The 20,702-nt window shown below is 53.7% G+C and overlaps 1 protein-coding gene across 6 annotated transcripts in view; it reads right to left on the reverse strand.

Moving 5' to 3' along the window:
- Positions 1 to 20,702, reverse strand: part of MGRN1 (mahogunin ring finger 1) — a 55,457-nt gene that overhangs the window by 15,773 nt on the left and 18,982 nt on the right. For all 6 annotated transcript variants that reach the window (XM_045784264.2, XM_045784266.2, XM_087870824.1 and 3 more), the window contains exons 2-9: positions 17,875 to 17,993; positions 16,325 to 16,413; positions 15,541 to 15,687; positions 12,918 to 13,035; positions 4,794 to 4,860; positions 4,014 to 4,063; positions 1,793 to 1,840; positions 1,092 to 1,160 (exon numbers count right to left, since the gene is read on the reverse strand). In XM_045784264.2, coding sequence (XP_045640220.2) covers positions 1,092 to 1,160; positions 1,793 to 1,840; positions 4,014 to 4,063; positions 4,794 to 4,860; positions 12,918 to 13,035; positions 15,541 to 15,687; positions 16,325 to 16,413; positions 17,875 to 17,993 — 707 coding nt within the window. The remainder of the gene's footprint in view (positions 1 to 1,091; positions 1,161 to 1,792; positions 1,841 to 4,013; positions 4,064 to 4,793; positions 4,861 to 12,917; positions 13,036 to 15,540; positions 15,688 to 16,324; positions 16,414 to 17,874; positions 17,994 to 20,702) is intronic.

Raw genomic sequence — 20,702 nt, forward strand, 5'->3', positions numbered from 1 at the left:
GCAAGTCTTGCAGAGGGCACCTGCTTACTGGGTTGAAACTGAAAACATCAGACAAGTTTAACTTGTCTCATCAAAATCAGTGTCTGGATCAAGAGTCAGCTACACGGTAAAACAGCGAACGATGGCCCCACCACCTGTTTCCCTAAATCGGGTTTGACTGGAACCCAGCCTTGCCCCATTTCCGACCAGCTACGCCGCTTGTGCGCTATCTGTGAACTCAGGGCACGGTACAGACCCGACAGACGGCGGTCAGGTGAAAACACACACTCCCAGGACATTTAGGGGCAGTCGGCCCCCCTGTGGTGTTGACACATGAAGCACGCAGAGAGCACCAGGCGAAGGGCCTGACCAAACTGCCCTCACTTTCGGCTTTTAGCCAGTCCCAGCCGTCCCAGAAGCTCGCGTGTAAGACTTCCAGAAACGTTTAAAAAGAGATGGCAGCTCCACTCACGCCTTTCAAACGATGACAAAAGTACAGGCTGATTCTCTGCCACCCTTTCCTGGCCTCGCCAGACCACAGCTCTATCAGCCACACACTCCGGCTACAGGTACACAGAGGGCTCAAGGCAGGGGGGCGGGCCAGCTGGCGGGGGCAGCATGGGCTCACCCTGAGCAGGTGGGAAAGGGCCCCACACACTAGGCTGTCCCTGCCCACCTGACGGCTGGTGACCCAATGATGTTAACAAGTCAGGGAATTTGCTGGAAAAAGAACAAAATGCCCCACAGACTCTGTTAATGGTTCTATTTATTCATATGTTACTGTTATTATTAAGTCATCTCTACACCCAACAGGGGGCTCGAACCTACAACCCTGAGATCAAGAGCTGCGTGCTTACTGACCCAGCCAGCCAGGTGCCCCTCTCTATTAACTCCTTTAAAAAATAAAGGAAAAATGGAGTCTGGGGTCCCGGGGCCTCCCAGGGAAGGAAGGCACAAGGGGGACTAGCTCATCTAACACCCGCCCACGGGGCCACGGTCAGGGCTGGGGGACCTGGCAAGCCCCTCCAGGAACCTGCTTCCGTGTCTGTGGAAGGGAAGCTGAGGAGTGAGCTCCTCCTGCAGCCCCAGCAGATGTCACCACAAGCGCATACCTTTGTCTCCTGGTTGTTCTTGTTCTCGATGCCGTAGATCTCCTGCAGCAGGTAGCTGACCCGGTCCACCTGGAGACGAGAGAGGGATCTGGGCACTTGCCAGCCCCCACTCCAGGGCTCCGCTGCACCCACCTGGCCCAACACCACTTGCCTGGGGTCAGGCTTGGGTCCCAGAGCAGGTGTGGTTTGAAATTCTGTCCACCTGCTCCTCAGGGAGTGGGCCCAGTGCCAGGAGAAGGGCAGAGAACCTGCTACCTGCCCAGCCCACCCAGGAGCACGGGCGGTAGGGCGGGGGGTCCGGTGGTTCTGCCCACCAGAGGGCATGAAGCCAACCTCTATACGGGCCAGGCAACCATACCCTCTGCCCAGCTTACCATTCCCCTCCCCAGGGAAAAACCACTTTGGACCCACCTGTCACCAGCCACACAAGAGTGACCAAAGTCAGATCTCACACTGACCACGTTCAGAGGTGGTCTGAGCTGCTCCATTTACCACACAGCCCCATGGACGCAAACCCTCCTTATCAAGCCGGACAAGACTTGGGGCTATGAGTCAACACTGGGACATGGTGTGTGCACGAATGCACCCGAGGAGGCAGATCTGGACTTTCCAGAGCCCGGACGATGACTCTGGAGAGTGAGACACTGTGTATGTGTGTCTTAATTCAAAAGGGGTCACAACGTTTCTTCTACCAGACTTACAATTTGCTTCTGCTTTAAAGGTTTCACAGAGAAGCTGCCATCGACGTGCTACAGGGAAGAAAGAGGTTAACTCAGTCAAGCTGGTACCACTCAGCACTCCCACCTGGCAAGCTGAAAGCCCTTCCTTGGCCGTTCCACATCCGTAGCTGAAGGCAGGAGCCCGGCCAGGTCTCTCCAAATGTGGCCCTCTGACTGGGCCTCGAAACCACCTGGAGGACCGCCTCCTGGTCCGCCCAACTCTCTGGACAGTGCTCAAGCACACTCAGGTTTACGACCATCGGGCAGGTTCTGACAACGGACCAGAGCCCCCGACAGCAAGCAGCAGCACCTGGATGGCAAGAACTCACACAGCCCACTTCTACCCCAAAAGGGCTTGGCTTGGTAGAGAAGACAAACGTGCGTGTGCACATGTATACGGGAAAGCCCAAAGTCCTCAAAACTCTAAGAACTAAAGAGGGTAAACGTGTTTGGTGGCACCTGGAGAGACACAACGCCCAGAGTTTGAGGTTAATGAAGGTATGAGATCTGAGATCTTGTGACAACGCCAGTTAGCCCTTGGAATCAACTGAGACCAGCACGTGGCATTTTCAGTATGATGGTTTCCAAGAAGAAAGCAGTTTCTCACTGGGCTCTAAACTGGAAACGCAGAGGAAGTTTGCCATCAACGGCCCACCCACGTCACCAGAGAAGCACACGGTAAACAGTTACCACCTCTCCCGACAAGGCCAGGCTTGGCCAGCGCAACTGACAAGGGAGAGGCCCACCCTCTGCCCTGGGCACTCCGTGCCACCACAGCACCAGGGGCCAGGGGGAACACAGGACAAATGGGCCACAGGGGCCTTGGGCCCAGCTGTCCTAACTCCCCGGGGAGTGTGGAAAGACCCGGATCACAGGAAGGAGCTGGGCCCTGCCCTCAACACTCTCAAGGCTGCAGACACACACCGGGCTGAGGAAGCTGCTGGGGGTCAGCAGGACGCCCACGTGTGGTGAAAAGTCCAGAAGCAGCAGCCCGAGCCTGGTTTCCTCATGGGGGTCCCTGATCCTTGTCCACCCAGGCCCCAGGCTGGTGCCAGAAACACTCCACAACTGCGGAGTGCACGACATATCAAAGCACCCTGTCATGAGCAGTATGACATTCTCCAACAGGGGACGTACCCCGCTACATCCAGCAAGGGTCTTTGTAAGCAAACATCCGTTCCCAACACAGCCAGGCACTTGCTTCCTGCGTGAACACACACACAACTGCCCAGCCCCTATGAACAGCAGTGACTGGCAACTGGGACAGTCCCTAGGGCCCACGACATCCTAACACAGAGACGATGGTGAGGCTGACTATTCTCTCCCCACTGCACCCTACGTGACACGGCCAAAAACATGAACACCTGGGACTCGGGTCTGCGTGGAAGGGGCAGACATTTAAGTTCAAATACACATCAGGCTGGAGGTAATATTAAGTGAATCCTTGCACATTAATGGCCTCCTTGTATGTGAGACACCCCCAACTCAGGGACTCCAGGAAGGCCAGGATGTCTTCTTTCTGCCACCAGAGAGGGTCTAGGGCCATGCTAGACAAGTGGCACACCCTCATCAACGCAAACAGTGCTCACTGAGCGTTTATTGCATACCAAGGACACCACAAACAGGGGGTCCAGTTGTCCTCACAGACATCAGAGGAGTAAGTACCACAAACGTCTGCCCCACAAACCTGAAAGGTCCCAGTGGGGAGTGAGGTCAATGCCGGCCTGTGGGACCAGGGTGACACAGCCACCTGGAGGCAGGGCAGAGCATGAATGGAGGACCAGGCCAGGCTGAGAGGTTCCAATGGGCCTGGTAGAAAAGGCAGGGGTCCTGAGAGGTGACAACCTGGATGATCCCTCCACATCCCAGAGAAAAGCTGGTCTGTGATGACAGCCCACCACATGGGTGTCCAGGCCCTGTGCTGGCAGGTTGTAGGAAGATCCAAAGCGCCGGCCTCCCTAGAACAGGCCCCCTCACCACACACCAGATGCCCTTTGAAAACCCTTCCAAAGGTGATGCTGTCTCAAGGCCCGGCCTCCTGGAGCCCAGAGTAACTGGAGAGCCTCCCACCTGCCCTGAGCCTCTGGCAGTAAGCCCATCTGGCCGAACCCAGACCCCAAGTTCAGACTTCTAGTCTCAAAACACCATTCCCCTACCCACGCTCCCTGGTCATAGGCACAGTAAGGGGCAGGATGGTACTTACCTTTTCAAAGGCGGCCAACAGCACATGGGCATGGCCAGTCACTTCCACAACTGCCAGGGAGAGAGAAGAGGGAGCAGTCAGAGCTGGCCTCAACCCCTCCCCTGCCCCTCCCCTGAACTTCTTCTTAGCTGGTGCTTTCCTATGCTCTCAGCTGGAGAGCCCAACACCCACGGGAGGATAGTCCCCACCTTGCCTTCCTCTGCCTGGGGGAGGGCCTGCTGCTCCCACTGGCCATCCGTCCTCCAAAGCTGCCTCTAAGTGCCCCCTGCTGGCTCTGCACGGATATTCCGACAGGGCTGAGAAGCCAGGACTCGGCCGGGGGTGGGGGGACTCCCATGCTCTAGGCTGGGGGACCGCAGCCCACAGTAGTGGCAAGGGAGAGACCCAGCAAGACCAGCAGAAGGAGAGGGGGCCGGTCAGCTAGCCAATCAGCATGGCCTGACGTGCAGACAGCCCACAGCATGGGCCCACCCTGCTCTGTGCCTTCTCTCTGGTCATCCCGCTCAGTGTGGACCCCAGAACCCGAGGCCTGGCCAGCTGCTGTTACCGCAGTGGGAGCCAGGCAGCTGGCAATTCCTGAGTTGGGAGAAGGAGCTGAAGAGGTGGCCCCACAGCCCAGCCCCAAGATAGACAGCTCAGGGATTGAACCCCATGGCCCTAAATGTGCTAAGTGGTCTGAGCCAGTGTCTTTCATCACTTCTGGAATAAACTCCTCCCTCCTGACTGAGGTGAGGAGAGCCCACAGCCCTGAAGTGAGACGGATGAGGAAAGGCTGCTCACCGTCTCCTTCATCCACCACCGCCTGGATGACCACTGGAAACACGCCCCGGTCCAGGTCAAAGTTCAACTGAGGAGAAAAGGAGGCAAGAACAGTCAGACTGAGCTGGACGGAGGAGGTGCCGTGAGCAGGATGGCGTGGAGGCAGAGCTCACGAAGACAGACAAAATGGCGAGGGAAGACAGACAGCTGGCTGCACCATGTTTTCCCCTTTTGGCAAAATAGATAAAAACGATTAAAATGGCAAAATTGTGTAACTCAATGGCACTAAGTTCATCTGTAAAGCCACGTTCACCACCACCATCCATTTCCAGAGCACTCCCATCGCCCCAACAGAAACCCTGTCCCCACGAGCACGCACCCTCCCCACCAGGTAAGCCCAACTCAACTTGGCGTCCACGGCTTTGCCTGGTCTGCACGTTTCATGGACGGGGGACCTCACAGCACATATCTTTCCTGTCTGGCTTGTTCACCGAGCACCACGTTTTCGAGGTTCGCCCACACTGTGCCTGTCAGTGCTTACTCCCTGGGCCGAGTACTACACTCCACGGCACAGCCAGACCCCGCTCACCCATTCGCCTGCTAAGGGACATGGGGCTCTCCCCCTGCAGGCTGCCGCGCACACCAATGGACGGCGTCTGTCTGAGCCCTGGGTGACCGGTGTTCAGCCTTGTAAACAAAGTGCCTGGCTTGCCCACACCAAGGGCCAAAGGAAAGTGGCCACAACGTGGTACGCAGCTGAGCTCAAGGAGAAACCCCCTCTCACTGTTCCTTCTCCGTGGCCCCCGGCTGCTCCCTGACCAAAGGCCGCTCTCCTCCCCACACACATCTACCTGGGCATAGTTTCCACATCTGCTCACCAGCAGGGGCCACAGGCCAGGACCGACAGGACAGAGGCAACCAGTTGAGGACACCCCATGCAGGGCTGCAAGAGGAGGCCCAGAAGGAGTCTGTGGGCCCCAGACTGCCAGTGGGAGCCAGGACTGGGAGGCACCAGGTTTTGGGATCCAGTCTGGCTCCACCACCAAGCCTCAGTTTCCCTGTCTGTAAAACAGGGATAAAAGTTGTGCCTGGTGCGCACGGTGGCTGAGAAAACACACAGCGAGCACCAGCCATGCAAAGCTCAGCATGGTCAGGCAGCAGGAGCTGAGGAGGAAGGTGGCCAGGAGGCCTCAGGGAGAGACAAAGGGCATGGACTCCCAGCATGCAGGACTCTGGGAACCCGTGGGCACACTAGCTGCACGTGGGGAGGCAGAGGACGTGTTCAGGCCCCCCCAGGACGCAGCCAGGCCTCACGCTCGCTGCAGCCTCAGGGTAGAGGGCGGTACGGCAGAAATTCAGACTTGAAGAGAGAAGGGCCCCTCTCCGCAAGGTATGCCTTGCTCTGGGCTGACCCATGGCAGGTGGCGGAGGTGATCACCTGAGACAGGAGATACAGGTCATCCACAGCTCTCCTGGGGACAGGGGCCCCTCTGCAAGCCTATTTCTGCCCCCCCCCACCCTGAGTCAGGGCACAGGGGCCATCCTGCCACTGCTGTCCTGCGGTTATCCTGGTGACATGGACGCTGGGTACCGTGCAGGCTGCCTGTGCAGGGCTGTAACTGAGCCCAGAGGGGAGGGTTCAGATGAGAGCCCGATGGGGAGCGGAGCTTTGTGCACGAAGCCCATGGGCCCCTGCACGTCTCTTCAGTTTCCGGAATAGAATCCCCGGTGCTGCTGGGGGCGGCAGTTCAACGCCAAACCCAGTGCTCTGAGAAGCCACGAGTGAGCGGCACCTTCCTTCCCCCTTGCACAGTGTGCGCGGCCTCAGCACCAGCCGCCAGGCGTGTTTTGCTGGCACTGGAGTAACAGACACTGGTGTGGGGAGGCCTGCGCGGTGGCTCCACCAGCAGGCAGTGACCCAGCCCTCCTGTCCTGTCTTGTGGGTGCACAACGGACAGACCTCAGGCTTCCTTTCTTAGGTCATACTGAGGTGCGTTTCTGCCGCTCAACCAAAGAAATCCTGACACAGATCCTGTTCGAAGGCCTGCTGGCGCCTCCCACCAACATTCAGCTCGGTGAGCACGTCCACAGAGCCCAGGGCAACATCAGCAAAGCCTGAGACAAGACCTGCCCTTGGCCGGCCCAGGTTGAGGCCAGGGGACCGTGACGGAAATGAAGGGACACATGAGCCCAGCTCTCCCTGGGACCAAGGCCCAGGCACCACGCCGCCCTCGAGTGCCCGGCCACGACAAGCCTCCACATGAGGAGCTGCCACCCCTCTCCTGCCATCCAGTTCCCTGGCCAGTGCCGCAGCCACACCACCCCAGAGGGACCAGGGAGTGCAGGGACTCGAGGGGCGAGGACCATCTCCCCTAAAACACCTGCTCCCCAGACCTCTGCACCCAAGTCACTCACTGGAGCTAAGTACTCTGGGGAGGACAGAGACTTCCCCCCCCACCCCATTGTCTGAGGCAGACATTTATTTTTAATGCAGGAAGAGCAGCTTTTCTCAGGGAAGAGCAGCCGTCCAGGTCAGGAGGAAGAGCCGGGGCCAGCTGATGCTGGCAGGAGCCACACCAGGCTCTGCAGCTCAGGCCCCACTCTTCCCCCACGCAAGCACGGCTGGGAGCCTCGCACCCCAGCACCTCGGGCTCTCCCACTAAAGAGGAGCTTCCAGACAAGGGTCTTTGCAAGCCCCGGGCCAGATGGACACCGGGAAACAGGGAAAAGGCTAATGGCGGAAAAGGAGGGGGATGTGGCTCTCATGAAAATAAATGGAAGCCCATGAGGGCTTTCGTAGGGAAAACCAGCAAAGAAGCCACTCCAGCCACCCAGCCATCTCCAAGACAACCACAACATGATCAGTAAATAAAGTAAGTTATGCATGCGTAGGGATGGGGGGGGGGATGGGAAATCTCCATGCCTTCCTCTTAACTGTGCTATGAACCTGAAACTACTATAAAAAAGTCTTTCAAAAATTAAATTGAAGGTGGGGCTGGGTGGCTCAGTTGGTTGAGTGGCTGACTCATGATTTCGGTTCAGGTCGTGATCTCAGGGTCCTGATGTCCAGCTCTGCACTGGGCCCTGCGCTCAACAGGGAGTCTGCTTCTCTCCCTCTCCCACCCCCTCTGCTCCTCCCCCTGCCCCCTTTCTCTAAAATAAATGTTTTTAAAAATAAATTATTTTTAAAATATTTTATTTATTTATTTGAAAGACAGCGTGCATGCATGAGCAGGGGATAGGGACAGAGGGGAGAGGGAGAGGCAGACTCCCCACTGAGCAGGGAGCCCAATGTGCGACTCGATCCCAGGACCCTGAGATCATGACCTGAGGCGAAGGCAGATGCTTAACCTGAGCCACCCAGGCGTCCCAATAAATAAATAATTTAAATTAAATTAAAAAGCAAACCATAGCCAAGAGAAATGAAAACATACATCCACACAAAAATTTGCACACAAAAATCTGTACAACATAGTTCATAACAAAACAAAGCTGGACACAACCTCAATGCCCATCCACTGACGGACAGATAAACAAAACGTGGTCCAACCACACAGGGGACTATTCTGAGCCACAGGAAGGAACAAAGTACTGACTCCTGCTACGACATGGATGAACACACAGTGCTCAGTGACAGAAGCCAGTCACAGAAAGTCGCATACTGTATGATTCTGTTTATGTGAAACATCCAGAACAGGCAAATCCAAAACGACAGAAAGTAGACGGGCGGCTGCTGGGGCCTGAGGGGGAGGCACAGGGAGGGACCGCTGACGGGCACAGCGTTTCTTCTGGGGGTGAAAAAACAGTCCTGTAGTCAGATGGCGGTGATGGCTGCACAACTCTGAATACAGACCTTCTTCAACTTACGACAGGCTACGGCTGAGAAGCCTCTGGTAAGGTGAAAATATCGTGAGTCGAAAATGCATGTAATGCACCTTGCAGAACTTAAATGTGCTCAGAACACTGACGTCATCCTACAAAGCCTATTTCATAATGAAGTGCTGAGTATCTCATGTAACACACCGAATACTGCACTGAAAGAGAAAAACAGAGCGGTGGTCAGTGTGTTGGTCGTTTACCCTTGTGACCGAGTGGCTGGCTGGGAGCTACGGCTCCTGCCACCAGGCACCCCCACACAGGACGGTGCTATAGATCGCTAGCCCAGCGGAAGATGCAATTCAAAATTCGAAGTATGGTTTCTACTGAATGTGTATCACTTTTGTGCCATTGTAAAGTTAAAAAAATCAAAGTCAAACCATCTTAAGTCAAGGGCCATCTATCTGGTAAATATCACTGAACTGTACACTTTTAAAAGGGCAAATTATGCGGTATGTGAATTCTCTCTCAATAAAATGTTTTAAAAAACATACTACAGAGTAATATTTATACGGCACGACCACATCTTTACAACAAACAAACAAACAAATGCACATGGGAAAGAAGTCTGGAATACAGACCCTAAATGGTCAGAAGTGGTTGCCTCTGGAGAAGCAGACTGAACTGGGGGTGGGGGGGTGCCTTACAAATTCTGTATAATTTGTACATTTTAATCTTTTTTTTTAAAAGATTTTATTTATTTATTTGACAGAGAGACAGCCAGCGAGAGAGGGAACACAAGCAGGGGGAGTGGGAGAGGAAGAAGCAGGCTCCCAGCAGAGGAGCCTGATGTGGGGCTCGATCTCAGAACACCGGGATCACGCCCTGAGCCGAAGGCAGACACTTAACGACTGCGCCACCCAAGCACCCCCATTTTAATCTTTAAATAGGCAAGTCTGGGGAAAATGGCTAAAGAAGGGAGGCTGGCATGATGCTGGTGGCCAAGGGGACACCTGGCCATGTCGGGAGGCATCCCTGGTTGTCACAGCTGCAGTAGGGGCGCTCCTGACACCCAGCAGGCAGAGACCAGGATCCTGCTCGACATCCCACAGGGCACAGGACAGCCCTCACTGCAGAGAAGGACCCGGACCCCGACGGTCAACAGCACTGAGGCCGAGAAGACCTGGTTGAGGAAAAGTCTGGGTTTGGTGCCTGAGTATCTGTCGGGCCTCTAACATCTGCCAATGTCTGCTTCAACACCTCCGGCAGGCAGCAGCACAGGGACATGACGTAAGAATTTCTGGGACCTTCTATCTACTGCAAGGCTTAGCAGTTACCCAACGACAGTAATAACTGATAAAGTTCCCATTTAAAAATACATGTAACAGGGTGCCTCGCTGGCTGAGTCAGTAGAGCATGTGACTCCTGATCTCAGGGTTGTGAGTTCAAGCCCTGAGTAGAGCTTACTTTAAAAAAAAAAAGAGAGAGAGAAAATAGAAATACATGTAATAGGGGCGCCTGGGTGGTGCAGTGGGTTGAGCGTCTGACTCTTGATTTCGGCTCAGGTCATGATCTCAGGGTCGTGGGATGGAGCCCCACGTTGGGGTCTGTGCTGAGCGCTAAGCGGGAAGTTGGCTTGGGATTATCTCTCCCTCTTCCTCTGCCCCTCCCCTGATCGCACTCTTTCCCTCTCTTAAAAAAAAAAATTTTAATTTTAAAAAATACATGTAACAGAGGGAAGAATTGGAGTGACCACTTAACGAGTGCAGAGTCTCCTTTCAAGGTGATGAAAATGTTCCAGAATTGCACAGAGATACATATATGAGATTGTGCTAAATGTCATAATGGTAAATTTTATGTTATGTGTATTCTATCCCCCCAAAAAATGCATAAAAGTAGTGAGCTGATTTTGAGAACACATTAGCTGAGGTGATGATCAGAGAAGGCAAAGATGAGGAAGGAGTCCTGGGATAAATCCACACCAGACAGGCCCGTGTGGCCGCCCACCACACCCACTGCACCTGCCACCACCTCCGCCATGACCACCATGCCACATGCTGACAAGCTGGAATGTGGGCCCCTGATGCTCTAAGGGAGGAAAGGGGGTGCCCCTATGTGGCACTTCAGACTGGTTTATAAGCCAAGCGTGCCCCCAGGACAACTGACCTCACTGGGAGTCTGGAAAACAAACCGTTGGCCTGACTCAGCACATCTACAAATGCAAAAAGATCTGTTTTGCAGCCAAAATGCCAGCCAAGGGGCTGCACTAGGGCCTGACTCAGCACATCTACAAATGCAAAAAGATCTGTTTTGCAGCCAAAATGCCAGCCAAGGGGCTGCACTAGGAACAGAGGTCATCAAAGTGAGGGTGCAACCGTCCCCACAAGCGACCACAGGGTGGAGGCACCCACTTGTCTGTCCAAACCCTTCTGCCCATCCAGCCCCCTCCTTTCTTTGGGGAGTGGCTTTGCCCCATTCACAGGAGGGCGGGCAAGACCACATGCACCTGCTGGGTAGCCCGACCAGGGGTGTGTCCGCGCAGGGATGGAACCATCTGATGAATGGGACTGGGGGCGGGGCTCCAACGGCCCCCTCCTTCTTTCAGGAGACTTTCTCCCAGAAGTGACACAAAAGCGCTTCGGCTCCTTGCCATCAAAGCACCTGACAAGCAAGCGCACACACAGCCAAGAGCAAACACCATGGTGTGGCCTTCACCTTCTGACACAGTCCACGAGCCAGAACCTTCCTGCCCAATTCCCATACCACCCCATGCCCCGCTGCCTCCGTTCCTTCTCCCTAATTTATTTTAGTGATATATGACCACCTTATGTAAAAAAACTACAGAATTCAGCTAAGTGAGCTCAGCTGGATACAAAAAGCCACATATCATATGACTCCATTTATATAAAACATCCAGAAAAGCCAAATCCATCCAGAAAGTAGAATAATGTAGGGGCTGGGCCTAGAAAGAGGGATCAACTATAAATGGGCATAAAGGACCCTACTGGGAGGGTGGAAATGTTCGAGAACTGGACAGCGGTGATCACTGCATAATTCATAAATTTACTAAAAATCACTGAATTATACACTTAAGAGGACAAAGTTTTATGGTATATACATTATACGTTAACAGACCTGTCAACACAATTCAGACATGTATACAGCATCGGCACGCACACCGCTCCCATACAATGTGTATGGCTGTGTGCGTGTGTTCTAGAACTTTTTTTTTTTTTTAAAGATTTTATTTATTTACGTGACAGAGAGACAGCCAGCGAGAGAGGGAACACAGCAGGGGAGAGGGAGAGGAAGAAGCAGGCTCCCAGCCGAGGAGCCCGATGTGGGACTCGATCCCAGAACGCCAGGATCACGCCCTGGGCCGAAGGCAGACGCTTAACGACTGCGCTACCCAGGCGCCCCTAGAATTCTGTCTTATCCCAAGACCCTGTGCAGCTTCATGGGTATCTTCCCCAGTTTCTCCTCAAGGTTTATATATATACATATATATTTTCTAAAGATTTTATTTATTTATTTGACAGAGAGACAGCCAGCGAGAGATGGAACGCAGGCAGGGGGAGTGGGAGAGGAAGAAGCAGGCTCCCAGCAGAGGAGCCTGATGTGGGGCTCGATCCCAGAACCCTGGGATCACACCCTGAGCCGAAGGCAGACGCTTAACGACTGAGCCACCCAGGCGCCCCTCCTCAAGGTTTATATACACGTACACGTACCTGCAGAAACGGTTTTGTGCATTTTTCTTGTTGTTGCATACATGAAATGATACTGTCTGCAACAGCTCCCCCAAGCCCAGAAGGGGCTTTCCCCAACATCAGCCTGTAGGGTATACACGGATTCCCCTGCACCATGGCTGCACGCATCCGTTACAGAAGTGAACCACGGTGCCTGTGTTATACAGATGGCTCCTATAACCTCAGGGAACAAGCAATCATGGACACACAGGTTCTTTCCATTTTTTTCACTATTACAGACAAAGCTTCCATCACCATCTTTCACATGATGTAAATTACCCTTTCCCAGCTACAGAACCACATGGTGGAAGGGGTCCTGCCATGCCGCAGTCCCACGGCCCCGACAAGGCACCAGAGCTGGGTACCGGAGCCTGTAACGGCAGCCAACACGGGACTCAAACCCCGCTCTCTGGTCCCGCACACGTCCACCTGAGCACACAGACCCGAGTCAGCAGCCACTCCTGATGCTTATCAACCACGTGAAGAATTTGAGCGGACAGGCCCCGAGGTGTTTGTCCCCCGCCACAAGGGGAGGGGATTCAGGAAAGGGACCAGGGAAAGGGGGTCCTGGCCAGACGGTTACCTCATCATCCTTCCACTCGGAGAAGTCGATCTTGAAGGAGGGCAGGGAGAACTGCTGGCTCACCCCTCTCTTGTAGTGGACGGTCTCGGACTGCAGGGCAGGGCTCTTGGGGCTGTACCTGAAGGGGCAGCCGAGAGAAAGGCCGCTGAGACTCCGCCGAGAGCAAACGGTCTGCTGCACCTGGTCCTCAGGGCGACCCCCTGAGCACAGGGGCCTCTGACGCAGGGGCCAGCAGCCATTGGTCTTCTGGGACCGAGCAGAGGTGACGTGTAGGACCCACGCTTCCCTCCTCTTCCTGCAAGTGCCAGCCGTCCTCTGGCGGGGCGGGGCCCTCAGCCCGCCACCGGCTTCGGCGGCCTCATTCTGCTCATCATCGGCTGTGCCTGGGGCCTGCCTGGTTACAAGTCCTCTGAGCCCACATCTGCCCAGTAACTAACTGCCTTTCCAGATCTGGCTACGCCTTTCCATCTGGCTTTTATGGTGTGTTGACTTTGCTGAACATGGTACAAACACGTACGCAGTGCGGGGCGTCCCCCACACCCACCCGCAAGCTTGCTCCCTGCCGCCTGCTTCTCTGCGCCAGCCACAACCCACGCCCGAGCGCACAGGTGCCTGCTCTTCAACGTTCAAGCCGCAGTTCACCCACACCTGCTCCCTCACTGCGGACAGGCCCCGAAGCTGTCCTCTAACCGTCACACGCAGAGCTGCGTGCTCTGCAAACACCGCATGGCCTTCACTGCGGGGTGAACACAGATGGTCTCCAGTATCTGGCTACTGCGCACAACACTTCCAGGACCCGCCTCTGCCTCTGTCTTAGCCACATATACAAGCGCTTTCCCAGAAAAGGAACAGCTGGGTCAAAAGGTACTCACATTTTCAATTCTGATCAACTCTGGCTTCTTCCCGTTCAGGAATCCAACACACAACCCTGACAAGCTTCCTCCACCCACCCCACACCTGCCACTCCTGGGGCCTCTGTCTCTTAGACAAAAGACACTCTGGAGAGCCGGAGAGACTGGGGACGGGGGACTGCTCTTGGATGCACAAAGACAGAGGGCCCCTCCTTCCCCGTGAGAAGCCAAGCCTCAACCTACAGTAAAGACTCCGGCTAGGACCCTGCCGCCATGCAAATCTGGGCTTTTCTCTGGGACCCCCGATCTGCCCCTTTTCTCGCCTGTCAGGAAGCAGCGAGGGGATCAGGGAATGCAGACAGAATTTCCAGGCTAAGGTAAAGGTCCCTGAACACAGGCTTCTGGGTCCCCAGAGCTTTCAGGCTTCTTTTTGTTCCGATGACTTCTGTGCTCAAACCACTCGACTCCAGCAAACTCGGAAGGGAAGCAGGCTCCCAGCCAACTCCTGCCAGGTCTCAGGAAGGGGAGAGAGCAGCATTTCCTCCCCTGTCCTCAGAGGAGGAATCCCCTGGGGGTCCAAGACAAAGAGTCCAGGGGAGACTCTGCCCTTTGCTCATGCTTCCACTGTCCTTCTAGGGGCAGCAGACCCTCTTCTCAAGCATATGGCACCTCTTACAAGCCCAAGTGTGACACAGCCAAAAGCTGGCGGAGTGGGGGGTGGGTGGGCTGCTTGCCTGCACCTGCCAGCCTGCCCGTCCCTTGCCCCTCTCTGTGGCAGCCTTCAGGCCCCTCCCCGCTAGCCAGGACCCCTTCACTGTGGCAGCCAAACTGGAGGAAAAGAGAGAACACAGAAGCCTCACCCCAACTGTTGTGGCACTGTGTTCCTGCCACACGTGTCCTCCCACTTCCTGGTCGGGGCCAGAGCAAGTGAACATGGCCAAGGACAAAGGTCAGGCAGGCAGGGTCACAAGGAAAGAGCCAACAGGGCACCAGAGGGGCTGGGGAGGGACCTGAATGGCCACATCAGTGACAGCACCCACAGGACACCACGCTCACCTCTGGGGGGCAGGCCCCCAGATATTCCTGGATCTTCTAATTCTTGGCTTATGGTAAGAACACATTTGTAAATGGATTGCGTTATTGAAAAAACAAAAGTAATCCGATGTTTGGGTCAGTGTGGAGTCTCAAAGAAGAAAGTATAGGAAAAGGAAACTTGTCCTCTTGTTGCCGCCAGGGAGGGTGCGAGTGGGGAAGGGTGGGGGAGAGAATGGGAGGGTGGTAAGGGCAGCCCCTCAGGGGCCCAGGCCCCCAGCCCCGTGAGATCCATGGAGGACAAAGCATCACTCCTTGCAGGGGGTGCTCCCCACAAAGCCCCACCTCTGAATTTTCTCTAATAGCAACAGCAAGGTCCTTATACCAAACACGAGGGGGCTGCTCCAGCCAGCCCTGCCCCCAGCGCAGGAAACTGAGGCACAAGCGGTCCCAGGCTGGGAGCTGCTTGGCAGGTGCAGGGCCAGGCCAGCACCTGAACCCTGAGCCCCAACCCCAGATCCAATTCGGCCCTCAGGTGGCTTTCCCCAACAGGACACAAGCGGGCGCATTTTCGCTAGTCTATCTGAGTCTGTGGTGGTGCTGAAGTTGAGGTTTTCAAAATTCTGGGGCCAGCAGGACACTTGTTGCAAATAAAACCTCCAAAAGCTCAAACACACAACACGGACCACAGAAGCACAGCTGCCGGGGCCAGCCCCACTCGCCCAGGCCCGGAGACTCACACCACCGTCCCGTTCAGGAACTCCTCCACCGCCTGGCAGTAGATGGTGATGGCCACCCGGGCGTCGGCATCGAAGGTGAACTCCAGGCTGTAGAGGACGCGGGGCTTCTCGCTGTCCTCGGAGGGGCTATCGGTACCATCTTTGTACCTGCCCGAGAGGCAGAGGGACAGGCAGCAGGTCAGGGGCTGTGCCTGTAAGCGTCCCCACCCTGCACAGCACACACATTCCCGCGACCCGGGGGCCTCAGAGGTGGCTGCCTGCGAGTGGGGAGCCCCACCCCGGGTGGACAATAAGGCCCAACTCTGTCCTTCCCTTGCCTCCTGCCCACAGAAAGGGAGGCGTCCTCCTGGTTTAGAGACAGCCCCAGACGCCTCAAGCCTTCCAGGTTTAAAGCAGTTTCTCAGCCCGCTGATGCTGGAGACTGCATCATTCCTGGCTGTGCGGCTGTCCTGTGCACTGCATGGTGCTGAGCAGCGTCCCTGGTCTCTGCCCACCACCGGCCCGTAGCACCCAATGCCCCCGCTGTGACAACAGACATGGGCCAGGGTCCCTGGGGGCACAGCTGCCGGTTGAGAAGCCTTGGTTTCAAGACTGGAGTGTCAGAAGCAGAGCCCAGCTGGCCTTCTCTCCCTCTGCACCCACACCCCAGGAGCAACTCTGGGGCTCAAGACCTGCCTGTGGCCCTCTGGCCCTACACCCAAGGTTAGCAGAGCCTGGGGTCGCCCACCATTGCCCCCTCTCCCAGGCATTAGGAGCCACAGAGCAGGGCAGGGCGGAGTCTTACCTCACAAGGCGCAGGGAGTCTTTTCGGATGTTCACCAGGCTCCTCAATGTCTTCACTGGCTCATGGGGGGCGGGGGTGACGTAAGGAAACTAGGAGGGAAAAACCCAAAGCAATGCCCAGTGACTCCCTAAGTTGTAGTAGGGACAGAAAACAGGGATAATCGGAGCAACAGTCACAAGTCTGTACTCCCTGGCCCTTGTGCTCATTCATGAAGGAAAGCACAGCAGCGCAGCCAGCAAGCAGGAGGGCCGGCCCAGGCCACCCTGGAGGATTCTGGCCACACGAGTCTCACCACGGTCCTCCGATTCCAGGAGGACCCTCAGCAAGCACAGCCTGGCCGGGGACCCTGGGGGCGGTGAGGGCTGGGGCTCTCAGGCCACGTTCCCGCAGGTGCCGCCCTGAATAAAGTGGACTTTCCACAGAAGGACGGTGGTCAATACGATTCTGCAAGGTGCTCGTGCACAGACACACACAGAGCCTGCCGGAAACTGGAGTCATCTGGAAAGTTCTGGCCTGTGACAGCACCCGGGAGCTTTATCAGATGTTGTCACTGGGGAAATGGAGGGGATGGCATGAAGGATCTCTCTGCATCACTTCTCACCACTGTAGGTGAGCCTACGACGGTCTCAAAGTTTAAAAAAGAACAGATTTATGCAGGTCTGTAAGAGCCAGGCCCTGCAGGGCTGAGGCCTCAAAGATGGAAGGTGAGGTTGCTTTCTTGCTCTCGTGGACTCGGGAGGCACCACCCGAAAGCCCCAGTGATCCCATGGGTGGGGGAGGACGGCGCACCAGGCCCCAGCTCCTTGCCTCCCATCCACTAAAGATCAAGATTTCATGTCAAGCAGCTGCTCTGTGGTAAAGCAGCCTAAAGACTTCTAGTCCAGAGGACACCCTACCTCCTGTCAGGCCCAGGGACACCCTAGGACTTAGGAGCCTTACGGAACAGAGTCCAATGTCTCCTGAAAGAGAGGGCCTCCTGCCTGGCCCCTCATCCACACTGGGGACCATCATTTCAAGTACAAAACCCAATCCCCCACTCAGCATCCCCCTCCCCACTGGCCCTCACTCATCCTTCTCTCTCTCTCTTTAGTCTCCTTTCATGTTCTCTTCTTCATTGTCAGCACCCTCTGCAGGGAATGGGGTGGGATCTGTCCTCCACCCCCAGCCCCTGGAAGAGTCCTAGGCACACAGCAGGTGCCAAATGTGTGTTGAATAAATGGACAGCAGTGCGTAAGCGTGCACTTCTCTGGCAACTAGTGAAAGTGAACTCGAGGTAGTCCCACGGCCTAGATGCACTGGGCTCAGCAGCAGCAACCCTGTCTCCAGTGACCAACCTGCAGCCATCCAGCCTCTCAGTGGGTGGGGCCGGGATATGCCCCTGCACACACACACACACACACACACACACACACGTCCCGCCAGCAGCTCTGCCCATCTGGGGCAACTCGGTGCCTGCTTGTCCTCAAAGCTGGCTACAGACAGCAGAGGCGAGAGGCACCTCACCACCGCCACCCAGGTGCCTAACCCCAGTGAAACCCACCTGGACCCACCTGGACTGGGCGATTGCCCAGGAAATTCAGATCCATGTTTTCTCCAAAGAGGTAACCTTCAGGGTGGGGGGTGTCAAATTTCTCGCCTCCCATGAAAAAGTGCGAGGCAAAGTAGTTTCCTGGTTAAAAAAGAAAACAGAGTTGTAGATTATGAGGTTCGACATAGCACAGGGGAAGCGTGTGATGGCCAAGAGGCTCAGCCCAGAGAACAGCTCCATTTAGAGACAAGCCTCACAGGCGGTCCCTCCCGCTTGCGGCTCTAGCCTGGGCCTCAGCCCTTCAATCCCATCAACCTCTGCACCCCGACAGCCTTCCTGCTCCCAGACCTCCCGTCCCTGCTCAGGCGCATGCCCTGTTCTCTGTTCCACTATCCTTTCCCTCTGTGGCAGTCTGAGTTGTGTTCTCCTCAAGGATACGTCGCAGTTCCTCCCCGAAACCTGTGCGTGTGACCTTGGCTGGAAATGGGGTCTTTACAGTTGTCATCAAGAGGAAGTCAGACTGAAGTGCAAAAGTGGTAAAAATAAGTATATCGGTGAAACTCAGTCAACTGGCTCACAAAAGGGTATAAAGCACAGCACCGTATACCTGAAATGTGGGAAGAAGAGGAGTAAAGAATGGGCTCAAACTTAAGTGACCGTCAACTTCACACAGACTGCTACATGCAGAGGATGTTACATACAAACTGAACGGCAACCACAAATCACGAACCAGTAATAGATACGCAAAAAATAAAGAGAGAGGAATCCAAGTACATCAATAAAGAAAGCCAACTAATCGTGAGAGGAGAAGAGAGGAATGGAGAAAAACCACAAAACAACCGTAAAACAATAACAAAATGGCAATGCATACATACCCATCAGTAATTACTTTGAATGTAAATGGACTAAACACTCCAATCAAAAGACAAAGGGTGATGGAATGGATAAGAAAACAAGACCCATCTATATGCTGCCTCCAAGAGACTCACTGGAGATGTAAATACACATGTGAACACTTGACGGGGTAGAGAAGCATTCATCATGCAAACGGTGTGGAAAGAGAGCTGGGGTAGCGATACTTACATGGGACAAAACAGACTTTCAAACAAAGAGTTAAAAAGAGATAATACTATATCACCCAACATGGGTTCACCCAAATGCACAAGTTAATAACAACCATAAAGGAAATAACTGATAGTAATTAACCCACTTAGGTCAATGGACAGACCATCCAAACAGAAAATCAACAAGGAAAAAGTGGCTTTGAATGACACACTGGACCAGATGGATCCGACAAATATATTAAGAACATTCCATCCTAAAACAGTAGAATACACAATCCTTTCAAGTGCACATGGAACATTCTCTAGAATAGATCTTGTTAGGCCACAAAACAAGTCTCGACAAAGTCAAAAAGATCAAAGTTATCCTATGCATCTTTTCTGATGACAACACTATGAAACTAGAAGTCAACAAGAAAAAAATCTGGGGACACCACAAATACATGCTACTGAACAATGAATGGGTCAACCAAGAAATCAAGGAGGAAATAAAAAAATATACAGAAACAAATGATGAAAATGAAAACACAATGGTCTAAAATCTTTGAGATGCAGCAAAAGCAGTCCTAAGAGAGAAGTTTATAGCAATACAGACCTACCTCAAGAAGCAAGAAAAATCTCAAATAAGCAACCTAACCTCACACCTAACCAAACAAGAAAAAGAACAAATAAAACCCCAAACCAACAGAACAAAGGAAGTAATAAAGATTAAATCAGAAACAAATGTAGTAGAAACTTAAAGAACAATAGAACAGATAAATGAAACCAGGAGCAGGTTCTTTGAAATGATGGACAAAACTGATAAACCTTTTTTTTTTTTTAAGATTTTATTTATTTATGTGACAGAGATAGAGACAGCCAGCGAGAGAGGGAACACAAGCAGGGGGAGTGGGAGAGGAAGAAGCAGACTCATAGCGGAAGAGCCTGATGTGGGGCTCGATCCCATAACGCCAGATCACGCCCTGAGCCGAAGGCAGACGCTTAATCGCTGTGCCACCCAGGCGCCCCAAAACTGATAAACCTTTAGTCAGACTCATAAAAAGAGAGAGAGAGAGAGAGACAGGAACTCAAGCAAAATCAGAAATGAAAGAAGAGAAATAACAACCAATACCAAAAAATTATGAATGATCGTAAGAGAATATTTTTAAAAATTATATGCCAACAAATTGGACAATCTGGAAAAAATGGATAAACTCCTAGAAACATACAATGTCCCAAAACTGAATCAGGAAGAAACAGAAAACGTGAACAGACCAATTACCAGCAATGACATTGAATCAGTCATCAAAAAACCCACAACAAATGAAAGTCCAGGACCAGATGGCTTCACCAGTGACTTCTACTAAACATTTAAAAAGGGTTAATGGCTATTCTTCTCAAACTATTACAAAAAAATAGAAGAGGGTCCCCTGGGTGGCTCAGTCGGTTAAGCATCTGTCTTTGGGTCAAGGTCATGACCCCAGGGTCCTGGGATCAAGTCGCAAGCAGCCCCGCCTCAGGCTCCTCACTCAGCAGGGAGTCTGCTTCTCCCTCTCCCTCTGCCTCCTCCCCACTGCTTGTCTGCTCTCTTTCAGTTTCAAATAAATAAAATCTTTAAAAAATTTTTTAAAAATGAAAAAAAAAAAAAGAACAGGAAGGAAAGCTTCCAAATTCATTCTACGAGGCCAGCATTGCCGATACCAAAACCAGATAAACACAATACAAAAAAAAAAAAAAAAAAAACTACAGGGCAATATCTCCGATGAACATAGATGCAAAATCCTCAGCAAACCAAATCCAACAACACTAC

The sequence above is a fragment of the Ursus americanus genome, chromosome 2 (assembly GCF_024610735.1).
Source record: "Ursus americanus isolate L20-20 chromosome 2, mUrsAme1.1.p, whole genome shotgun sequence".
NCBI classification, from domain to species: domain Eukaryota; kingdom Metazoa; phylum Chordata; class Mammalia; order Carnivora; family Ursidae; genus Ursus; species Ursus americanus.